Here is a 12,327-nt window from a genome sequence, read left to right as displayed (position 1 = left end):
TGAACTTCATCGATTTATTTATATTTTTTTAAAGACATGCTTTATTTTTATGAAATTAGGTTCTCTCTAAACTATTCTACCTCACCGTATGAGATATGGCATGGTGAGAACTGAATCTTGGTTATTTGAGATTCAAAGATGTCCAGCCTGTGTCTAGGATAGCAGGTAGATATGTTAGAGGATAGGTCTATAAAGCTCATCCTAAAAAAGTTTGGGATACTACTTTCTAAAAGATTATAATATGATTGTGATCCGACATATATCTTCTTGAAAAATTATTTGACCAAGATGTAACAATGGGAGAAAAGTTAAGCTCGAAGAGAATGTCTATGAAAAGCAATGAGCCATAGGACCTTAAGAACCTATTCATCATGAGCCAATAGACGTATATTCCTCCACCTCGTACACATAGTAGGATCTCCAATCCTCTCAAAAGATACTCGGTATGCTTAATAGAGGATGTGAGAAAGTAGTTTCTCATGGGAGATGGAAGCATAGAGATAATCCCAAAATCTACAACGAGGCGATGTGAGACATCGACTTCAAGAAAGAGATATGAAATAGCTTTCTTGAGAAGAGATCTTCTAAAATTTTTGTATGGAATGGCCTATAGATTTATTTTTTGTGATAGGAGATCACAAAGTCTGTAATGATCTTGAGTTAGAACAGTCATTTTGATGATATGATCAAATTTTTGATTAGATAAGAGGAATTATGTGTTTTCAAAAAGGTTAGTGAAAGTGTCCAAAACTGATAACGGTTAAAATATGATTGTATATAGATTTCTCCATAAAAGATATAAAACGAGCGTCCTAATGATTTATAAAGATAGATGCAATTGGATGTTCGTATTTTCATAGATAAAATACAGAAATCGATGCTGAAAGGGTTCAATATAGAAATCTTAGAGAGAGGTCTGCTATCCTCTCGGCATAGTCGTATGCCATGTAGTACCTGAACTGATTATACAGTGAATATCACAAGTAAATATCAGTTGTATCCAAGCTATGAGCGTTGGATTGCTGTGAAAATATTCTTAAGCTCTTAAGAAGAACTGAGGATATGTTCTTAATTTGGAGAAGGATCAAAGCTAGGAGTGGGAGAATACACTGATTCAGATTTTATATATGAAGTTAATGGTAAAATGTCTACATCATGGGTGTGTTCCTGTATCGATATTTTAGAAAGATTCCAAATAATTAATCAATGAAAGTCGAGTACACTATAGATGTGTGGGGTGCATTCTGTTTTTAATGTTAGTTACAGAACTAGTTGTCATGTCATTAGTATTGTGACACGATACTGCAAATATAATGGCACCGTAGTCCTTGCTAAGGAGCCTAGATCTCACCAGATATCCAAGCACATAGAGCAGCAGAATATGCGACTACCTTGAGTAGAAATACATAGAGGTGCAGAGAGCAAACTCCACATGTGATATGGTTGACCCACTGGTAGGTCACTTAGCTAGCCTAAGATTAAAGCTGTCTTGTGAAGATGGGGGTTGGTATATGGCAGATTATTTTAGTGCAAGTGGAGATTATTGGATACATGCCTTAGAAGCCAATTTTAACGGACACATTTCATATCTCTAGGACATGATTTGTATTTATTGGATAGTTATATTACTATTTATGTTTATGTGTCCATGAATCATCCAAGAGATTAATAAGATGATGACACATATTCTCAAAGAGTTGAAAATTTGAAACATGTATCATTGATGGTTAATTTCTAAATTGCTCCTAGTCATAGGATCATCATGAAAATATGATTGATCCAGATAGGCCAATACACAGATCGCTTCCTTCAGACAAATGGGTCTCGAATCTGTAGTGTAGAGACACTGAAGTGAGAGTACAGGCGGTTGTTAAAGAATAACTAACACTGAGCGTAACCAACATGAGAAGTCACATGGATGTCTACTACTCGTTAGTGACTTTCTCGATGCTGTAGTTATATGACTGTCTTTGACCTGAGATGACACTACTACTCGCAATGAGACTGCTAGAGTTTGACTGACACATCAACATAGGTCTCAAGGAGCTCTTGTAGTGGATGTTGACGATAGTTGGTCCACTGTAGGAGTGAGGTGTGTATCAAGATGAATCTATCGACTCTAGCAGAAGAGAGTAGTCCTATGAGATTTAAAAGACTGAGTCTATGACCATAGCAGTGTGATTGATGAAAAAAAATTTTATAGAATCATATATGGACTTAACCTGATTGAATTTATCATATGATCGATGTTGAGTTTGATGATTTATCCATGACCTGCTATCTGTCGAGACTCACGATAGAGAGACTGAATCATACGTTAACTGCACCTAGAGGTTCATATTTTATTCTATTGGATTGCCGCTACATACTGCTAGGTGTCACTGATAGATTGTGAGACTTATGAGGATCATCTTGATGATCAATGATCCTTGGTGGGCTGAGTTGAATTATTCCAATCCATTAAAAAAATTTCAATGATATTGTAATAAGATCATAATATATCTCACTATCAGATATAATAGAACTTATGGAGTTATACACAAAAGAAGCTTTTATCTGATCAGATGATTGAATTATGATTATGAATCGTAACAGGATTTGATTATTAATTTGATTGATAATTGATCTAATGCAAATGTTACATTATGTAACTTACTAAAGAGTTAGTGAGTTATAGGAGAATTAATTAGCAATAGGATTGTTAATTGTTTCAATTTGATTGAGCAATGGAACTTGTATCAAGTCCAATTTGATTGGATTTAATTTGACTCATTATGGTTTGATTTGATCAACCCCAATAGGATTATAGGATAACCCAAAAAGATCGGATGATTAGCCCCAGTTGAATTAGGATTTGGATTTGACTCAATTCTTAATTAGACTAGGATGTATGTATTCTTAATTGGACTAGGAATCTTTATTTTCATGGGTGTACAAATCCTAATTGGATTAGGATTAAAAATTGAGTTTGACTCAAGCATCAAGAAAGAGTTCAATTAGACTAAGACTCCTCCTTCAATTAGGAGACATCTAATCTAAATAAATTAAACTCCAAATCAGATTTGTATTCCCATCTATTTGAGTCTAATCTTGTCCTAATGTGATTGAGATTTATTGGTGTTATATTGGGTTTAAAACAGCCATCTAATAAAGAGTCCCAAGATCTTGAAATTCTTCCCTTCCATGCACCAAAACACCCCCCTCCAACTTTCCACGTTGAACCAGATATGATGCCTCTTTTTCTCCCCTTTTGTGCATGTAAGAAAGAAGGATTTCCTCCCTTATTCACGTGTAATAGTTGGTGTGAAACCTGGTTGTTGGGCGGCACAAAATTAGAAGAGTCCAAGGTTACAAGGATGCTTGATTTCTATCCAAACTAGATCTCCTATCTTCATCTATTTAAACCCACCTTATGGGACGTTGGAAGAGAGAATAGAGATTAGGTTTGATGCCCAAAAGGAGACCCTTGTGTGCATGAAAAACTTGGGAGAAAGGAGGGACGGCGTGAAGAGGTGTGGCATAAGGTAAGTTTGTTTTAATCCTTTCTTTCTTGCAACAACCAATTATTGGTTGTTTGGACGTCAGCTTCTCTCTCTTGTGTCTATGTTTAGACATAGATGTCTACTCTTTCCTTTGTCCAAAAGTTGAACAAAATTTTTACATCTCTATTGTTGAAATTTGGTGCATGAATTTCAGAAAGAAAAGAGAAGAAAGGATTTTTCTCACGATCTCTAGCGTAGAGATCAAGATCCTCTTACATCTTCTTGTTCTCTAAGAGTGTCTTGAGAGACAAGAAGATTTTCTACCATCAAGATACGATCTCTGCAAAAAAACTAGCACCTCGATGAGATCAAAAGATTTCTGATCAGAACAAAATCTCGTATGGATATCTATAGAGATCGGATGCTTGTACGGCTAAAAGAAATCTTTGGAAGACATCCATGATCATCTGTTCGTATTGAAGATATTCAATCAGAGGCTAAATTTGAATCAACTTGGAGTGAGATGATTAGAAGCTTTAATCTTGTTGACGATAAATGATTGAAGGTATTGTACAGAATCAAAAAGAAGTAGTGCCCTTCTTTTAGTTTAGACTATTTTTCTGCTCGCATGAAATCCACTCAAAGAAGTGAAAGTATGAACAATGTTTTTCACCAAATGTCCTATAAAACTATGAAGTTGATAAAATTTTACCGCCATTATGGGGAGCAATGTGAGAGGATGAGACAGGCTGAGAATGAAGATGATAATCAATGCCAAAGAGGTAAGTCTTAAATTCATGTGAAAGGTAGTAAGATACTAGTACAAATAAGTAATTCTTATATTACTATCATCTATTATCTTTTCGAAAATGAGTTTATCTCAAGTTTAGTGGTGTATTTGGAGTAAGTTTCTTGTATTGACAAGCCTAACGTTAGCTACACTAGCTTGCTTCTAGGATAGGAACAAATGCTATTTTTTTCTTAGGTATTATTATAGAATATATAATATGGATAGCAAAAATTTATTTGGAACAATCTTAATTATCTATTTTTTATCATTTTTGTAGTGTTCATCCTCCAATATACCACCAAAAGATGCAAATATGTAGTCATTAGATGTAAAATAGGTTCGCATTTTTTTTGTAATTATTGTGCAATCATCGTTACAGCATTCATGTATTATTGAAATTCATTGTCCCTTTATTTATTTATTTTCTCCAATCATACCTAATTTTTATCTTAAACACTTGTAGAAAAATGAATTGTAGGGGGGATGTTGACTGAAGAAAAATTTTGAAGTTTGGTTTGCTTGAGAGACTCTTTTGCTAAAGTTCTACAATGCTAATATATTTTGACTATTGATAGATAAGGATATGATGATACCGAGCAAATCTTGTTATTGAGTATTTATGTTATACCAATAATTTTGTTAAGAGTAACTGAGATATGTCTCGATTTTTCATCACTTTCTCTGATATATGACATAAAAGATGCTATTCACTTTCTCAAGCAACCACTATTCTTCATATAATAGTATATATAATTCTATTTTAGGATGTATCAAATGCATTTTGCCTCTTAATAGTAAAATTGAAAGACTTAGTGATTCAAAACACATAATATATGAAAATATCTAAAATATTGCTTTTAGCTTTCTAGTCTTCTGCAATAACCAAAACGATCCATAGATGGTATCGAACACCTATAATGATATTTCTATCAGAAATTTTATCGAACACCTTCAACACTAGCTGATGAGAAATCACTTAAAAATTCGAACCCACTTTGTTGATAAGAAAATGAATCATCAAAACAAATCTGCAATAATCAAAACGATCTATAGATCATATGAAACACCCATGATGATATTTCTATCAGGAATTTCATCGAACACCTTTAGCACTAGCTGATGAAAAACTACTGAAAAATCAGAACCCACTTTGTTGATGAAAAAATGAATCATCAAAATAAAAAATAATTTTAAGATTTGTTTATCTCATGTCTAGATTTTTCAGATATTATCAAAATATTTTCATATTCGGTTCCTAGCGCACCAATCGATGCCATTTGTTTTTGAAATATAATCTATATGTAATATATTATTAATTTATATTTACTATGTTCTCATGAATATTCTTCTCGCCGAAGGATGGAAGAGAGGGAACTGAAAAAAAAAATATTAGTATTTAATCACCTAACGTTATTAACGCTCTTGACTTTATATTATTAGTGCTTATCCACGTCATCGGAGGAAGAAAATTTTATTGAAACGTTACGACGGTGACGTGGTATTACCGTTACGCTGAATATTTACACCGCAACAACCGTCCAACTCAAAAATGAAGGTTGAGAAAGATAGAAAAACACTAGTGGGTACTTTTTATTCGCTGGTCGTAACGCCTATTATTAGCAAAAACGCTAGTTGGTGAAATTGATAAACTCTTCCGTCATTTATTTGTTTATAGACTGCCAGGAAGTTCCGCAGACGCTACGTCGCAGAAACAAACTTATATATATATATATCAGGGAATTGTGGAGATGATAACAAACCGAACTCATAATTAAGCTTGTTATCTCTCATAGTCTTCCTAGTTCCAACCATTGCTATCTTTCGGTTCAGAGCTACCATCACCTCCTGATGTCAAGCATGGTCATCCCTTTCTTTCTATCCATTCTCTTCCTTTCTCATCTTGCGTCCATGGCCATTAGCCAGGAGACCATCTCCAGCACCCTGAAGACATATATAGTTCACGTACATCGGGCACCCAGCGCTGCGGTGTTCGCCTCCTCTGACGAACGGGAGGAGTGGTACAAGTCTTTCCTGCCCACCGGAATAGCAAGCTCAGGCGAACCACCTCGAATGATTTATTCATACAAAAACGTCATCAGTGGCTTTGCCGCTCGATTGACAGAGAGAGAGCTGGCAGAAATGAAGAAGAAACCCGGCTTCGCACATGCGTACCTCGATCGGATCCTTCCTCTGCAAACAACCCACTCCCCTGAGTTCTTGGGACTCAGCCGCGGCACGCCGGGGTTCTGGAATGACTCCAACTACGGCAAAGGCGTCATAATTGGAGTCCTGGACAGCGGAATCTCGCCTAACCACCCATCCTTTGGTGACGAGGGGATGCCCCCTCCGCCATCCAGATGGAAGGGTGCTTGCGAGTTCGATGCCTCCTACTGCAACAACAAGCTCATCGGCGCAAGGAACTTCGTCCGAGGTGCCTCGGCCACGGATGCTGCACCCAGAAGAGTGACGCTGCAAGGACCCTACGATTATGATGGACATGGCACGCACACGGCTAGCACGGCGGCCGGCAACTTCGTCGAAAACGCCAACGTCAATGGTCTAGCTAATGGCACAGCATCTGGCGTGGCACCTTTAGCTCACCTTGCCATCTATAGGATATGTGATTTAGATGGTTGCGCGTATTCCGACGTGTTAGCAGGGATGGATGCTGCCGTCGATGATGGAGTCGACGTGATATCCATATCCCTTGCTGGATCCTCCTTTCCTTTCTACTACGACAGCATCGCAATCGGCACATTGGGGGCGATCCAGAAGGGAATCTTTGTCAGTTGCGCTGCAGGGAATTCAGGACCGGACTCCGCTTCGCTATCTAACGAGGCACCATGGATTCTGACGGTCGGCGCCAGCAGAATAGATCGCTTACTGAGAACAACGGTGACACTTGGGAGCGGAGTGGAGCTCGATGGCGAATCTGCTTACCAGCCAAGTAGCTTCCGCTCCTCCCAGCTGCCTTTGGTCTACCCCGGAGCGAGCGGTAATAGGAGTGTGGCTTTGTGCTCTAATAGGTCGCTGGATGGGATCGACGTCCGGGGGAAGATCGTGCTATGTTTTGAAGGCGAGGTGGATGTGGAGTCCAAGGGCGAAACTGTGAGGAGCGCCGGAGGGCTGGGCATGATCATCGCGAATCTGAGGCAAGAAGGGGTCTCCACCTTTTCTGAAGTTAATGTACTACCGGCGTCGCATGTGAGCTTCCCCGATGGCCAGACGATCAAACGGTACATCAAGTCAGCATCGACTCCCACGGCGTCGATCACCTTCAAAGGCACATTGATGAAAACAAAGCCGGCCCCGGCTCTCGCTTTCTTCTCCTCGAGAGGGCCGAATCAGGCCGACCGAAACATCTTGAAGCCAGACATCGTCGGTCCGGGGATGAACATTTTAGCTGCATGGCCCTTCGAAGTCGGACATTCCGACACCGCCACCAGATATAACATAATGTCCGGCACTTCCATGGCCACCCCACACCTCAGTGGAATTGCAGCTCTACTCAAAAGCTCACATCCAGACTGGTCCCCAGCAGCAATCAAGTCTGCGATCATGACGACGGCCGACTTGACGGCTAACGATGGCAATCGGATCACTGACGAGACAGGAACTACGGCGGACTTCTTCGGCGTCGGTGCTGGCCATGTCAACGTATCAAGGGCCAATAACCCGGGCTTCATATATGATATCAATCCTGATGACTACATCGCTTACCTCTGTGGTCTGTCATACACTGATCGGCTAGTGAGCGTGGTTGCTCGCCGTTCGGTCAAGTGTTCCGATATCGGGAGCATCGCCGGCAAAGATTTGAACTATCCTTCCTTCATGGTGTTCTTGGACGCCAGCAATGGCTATACGGTGGAGGTCACACGGACGGTGACCAATGTGGGAGCGCCGAGATCGACCTACGACGTAGATAGCACATCTATTTCAGATAAGGTGAAGGTGGAAGTGAGACCCACAAGGCTCTCGTTTACCAAAGCCAATGAGATTCTTCGCTACAACGTTACTTTCAGCAGCAGCAGCAGCAGCAATGGAGGAGAAATTAATTATCAGGGATACTTGCGGTGGATTTCATCTGATGGTGGTGTAACTGTTAGAAGTCCGATGATGGTATCCGTTAAGTGATATCTCCGTGATATATATATATATATTATTTATTTATTTATATTTTTTTCATCGGTGATAAGAAAAGATAGACGAGAACATAACCATTGCAACGGTGATACCACCCCGAAATTATCAGAATTTAATCAAAAATTCGAAATCGATGGCTAATGAAATATCATTTATTAGAACCGATGAAATATATGATATTTAATAAAATATAAATATTTTTATTGAATTATGATAAGTTTGATATCATATCACCGTTGCGATAAATATTTTCTCAAGAAAGAATAAGGGGAGTCACCACAGTGAAAATGATAAAAAACGACGCTATTAAGATTATTTTACGACGCTAATAAGCATCGTTAAATATGTTTACGATGCTCCAAAAAGCGTCGCGAAAGCGTCGCCTATGTAAGAGTGGAGACGAAAAGCGCCGACGCTTTTTAAAAGCGTCGTTATTTTTTAACGACGCTTTAAAGCATCGTAAAATTCAAATATAACGGTGCTTTTTAGCATCGTTAATGATAATGCGTCCTCCACTCTACCAAGACGCTTTTTGAAGCGTCAGCTGTTAAGTCTTTAGCGACGCTTATAAGCGTCGTTAAAACATGGTTTCTCACGACGCTTTAAAGCGTTGTAAAATTCAATTATAACGGCGCTTTTTAGCGTCGTTAATGACTCCGCATCCTCCACTCTACCAAGACGCTTTTCGAAGCGTCGGCTTTTTTGTCTTTTACGACGCTTATAAGCGTCGTTAAAATCTTTTAACGATGCTTATAAGCGTCGTTAAAGATTTTAAAAGAAAAAAAAATACATGTTTTATATACAAAAAAAAGAATACATACATTCCTGTACAAAATTATATCAATTATTCAAACATAAACTTGTACAATCACCACCATTCACACCTGTACAATCACCACCATTCACACCAAAAGCAAACTTAAATAGCAAATTTAACCAAACCAAAAGATATTATTTTATATAAATAAAAATAAAGTACTAATCGTCCATTACAATCAAGAGTAATATAAATAAATATAAGAATACAATAAAAATAAAATAATATCAATCCGCAGGCGGATGGTCGTCGCTGTCTCCACGTGACGTGCCGCTGTCTCGACGGGTGCCTGATGTGCCAAGAGCCTACAAGAAACATATCAAAAGCATGATTTGCATATCTATAAATAAAAATATATAAATCATTAAATTAATACAAAAATATATATTTAATAATATGTGTTTACCTGAGATGAGCCATACATCTCTAATAAAGATGTAAGCCGATCAATCTGTCCCCTCATGGCCTGCATCTCGGCACGGCTCTATCGCATCTCCTCCATCTCAGCGGCACGACTCTGTCTAATCTCCTGTATCTCCACCTCGAGTCTGCGAACGCGTGAATCCTGAGCATCTGCTGCAGCATGCTGCGTATATCTACTAACCTCAGATAACTGAGTGAGGGTGACTCCTACTCCATAACCCCTCACTCGACCGTAGCGCTCTGGTCCCATCAACTCTGTGAATACCTCAGCCTCGATACGGCTCTGCTGCGTAGATGCTGCAGACTCGTCGTCACGCTTCGCAATGAGAGATGTAGCCCTCTCCTGTATTTATTTTGAAAACAAGAGTTATACATTAATAGCTAACAAAATTAAATTTAAATCATTGTAAAAAATAGAATATTAATAATACCGTACATATAAATCTCTCGACTCATCTCGAACAAAAGTACCATCCTAATGAGTATGAGTCATCCGGTAAAACTTCACTTTACTGGGTTCCCTCCCATGCTCATCCACCTACACAAATAATTTTAATTTTAAGCAAACAGCTATAATAATTTAAAAAAATATATGAGTATCATGATACAGACATGGTCCACAATACATAATGATATTAGTTATATAAATATTTTAACATAAAAATTAAAAGTTAATTATGAAAGTTTAAGGAACATACAAACTCCTGACGGAGTCGTGCATAACTCTTCGACCCCGATGTATGAGGAACAGACTGAGCTGCTCGTGCAGCTCTACCAATAGCAGAATAAGTCTGTAAAATAAAGTAAAGAACTTGTTATATGTATAATATATAATAAAAATCAATATTTTTATAAAATATTTAGAAAAAAAAGATAATGAGCAGATAATATACCTGTGCCCTCTCGGAGAACCAATAATGAACCAACTCCATCCACTGATGAGGGGGTACATCGGGAGGACAATTCCTAGCAACCTCCTCCTCTGTCATACCCTATCTCATATAGTCCTTCAATTGTGCTCTATATTCTTTCCATTTGCGGTTGAGAGACTTCATTACAAAATCATGAGTGGATGGAGGGAGAACAAACTTGCTCTATAAAAAAAAAAGTTAAATAAAATAAATTATATAAGTGATTAATAATTAATATACAGTATGAACATCAATTCATTACCTCTATAACTCGGAGGAGCTCAACTTTGTACATTGGAAGCATGTCATTCTATTTTGCATAGCCCAATGGACATAGCTGAGGCCTCCGAGCAACAGTCCCCAAAAATGAAGTCAATAAGCAGGCAGCTTTCTTAATTGGCTGACCTAGCTAATTGCACTCCACAATAATTCTCTCATCCTCACGCATCTGCCACACATCTCGTACTACTGTAGGTCCGTGTCTGGGGCGTACTCTCCCGGATCCGTCTGCAAAAAATACATAAAAGTAACTATATCATAAATATACATAAAATAAAATAAAAATAAAATTACATGAAAGACAATATATACCCTGCATGTGTATCTCATCATCTGGCTGATGAATAGGAGGATCGTACTGTGCTGATGATGAAGGACATGGCTCAAAATACTGTGCAGCTGAACTGGCCTCAGGCTGCTGTGCTGAAGAAGACGTACCAGCCTCTGTCTGTAAAAACTGAAACTGCACACCAGCATATCGTCCCCTGCGACGCATGATGTCACCTAGCATTTATATAAATAAAAGGTAGAATCAGTTAATATATGGAGTAAAATAACAGAATAATTAATGTAAAATATATACATCATAAATAATTATTACCAGTAACAATCAAGCAGTAGTGTTTCCTTCAAATTCTGTTCTAACCAACATCGTCGTAGCATTTAAATCATCACCTGGCACAAAATTGTAGGGCATACATTGTGTATAAGTGTCATCGTCATCATCCTCCACTTGGTTTCCCATATCATATAAGTCTCTAGGTTTTGTTTTGATGACAGTAAACCAATCTTTATCTTTTGCATCTTGTACATAAAATACTTGTCGAGCTTAAGATGAAAAAATGAATGGATCATCCTTCAATAACACACCAGTGTGTATCAACCTTGAAAAATTTACAAGTGTAAATCCATTTGCATCTTGTTTCAAACCCTTTGGTGAGTTTATGTCTATCCAATCACATCTAAACAGTACTACTTTAAATTTTTCATAATAATCCAACTCATAGATATCTTTAAGTGCACCATAGTAGGATTTTCCATCCGCTTCCACCATAATACCGCTATTCTGTATTTTTCTAAATTTTTTCCGTTCTCTAGTATGAAATTTAAAGCCATTAATTATGAAACCGTTATATCTATTCACAATCTTGTTAGGTCTTCGAGCAAGAGCTATTAGTTCATCTGAATTATTTGTCTCCATCATCTTTGATACCTAAAAAAAAATGATATGACGAAGTGCTGTTGAGTTATCTGATATTAAATATGTATCAAAAATTAATGTATCCCATAATTAAATATAAATCACACCTGATTCGAAAGCCACATAGGGAATAACTCGACCAACCATCGCTGTTCAATCCTTGCATTAGGACGAATGTTATGATTGGCTCATCTCTGATAAATTAAAAATTCACTGCATAAAATATAAATATATCATTTAGAACATTATATCTAATATAAAATTTAAATCTTGATGTCATG

General features: G+C 37.8%; 1 protein-coding gene across 1 annotated transcript; it reads left to right on the top strand.

The window, feature by feature from the left end:
* The first annotated feature begins 5,640 nt into the window (after positions 1-5,640).
* Positions 5,641-8,544, top strand: LOC105042508 (subtilisin-like protease). Its single transcript, XM_010919752.3, has one exon. The coding sequence runs from the start codon at positions 6,121-6,123 to the stop codon at positions 8,404-8,406; it is 2,286 nt and encodes a 761-aa protein (XP_010918054.3). The 5' UTR covers positions 5,641-6,120; the 3' UTR covers positions 8,407-8,544.
* The last annotated feature ends 3,783 nt before the right edge of the window (positions 8,545-12,327 follow it).

The sequence above is a fragment of the Elaeis guineensis genome, chromosome 4 (genome assembly GCF_000442705.2).
Source record: "Elaeis guineensis isolate ETL-2024a chromosome 4, EG11, whole genome shotgun sequence".
NCBI classification, from domain to species: domain Eukaryota; kingdom Viridiplantae; phylum Streptophyta; class Magnoliopsida; order Arecales; family Arecaceae; genus Elaeis; species Elaeis guineensis.
The sequence above is the reverse complement of the archived record's forward strand: the minus strand, read 5'-3'. Positions and strand labels throughout refer to the sequence as shown.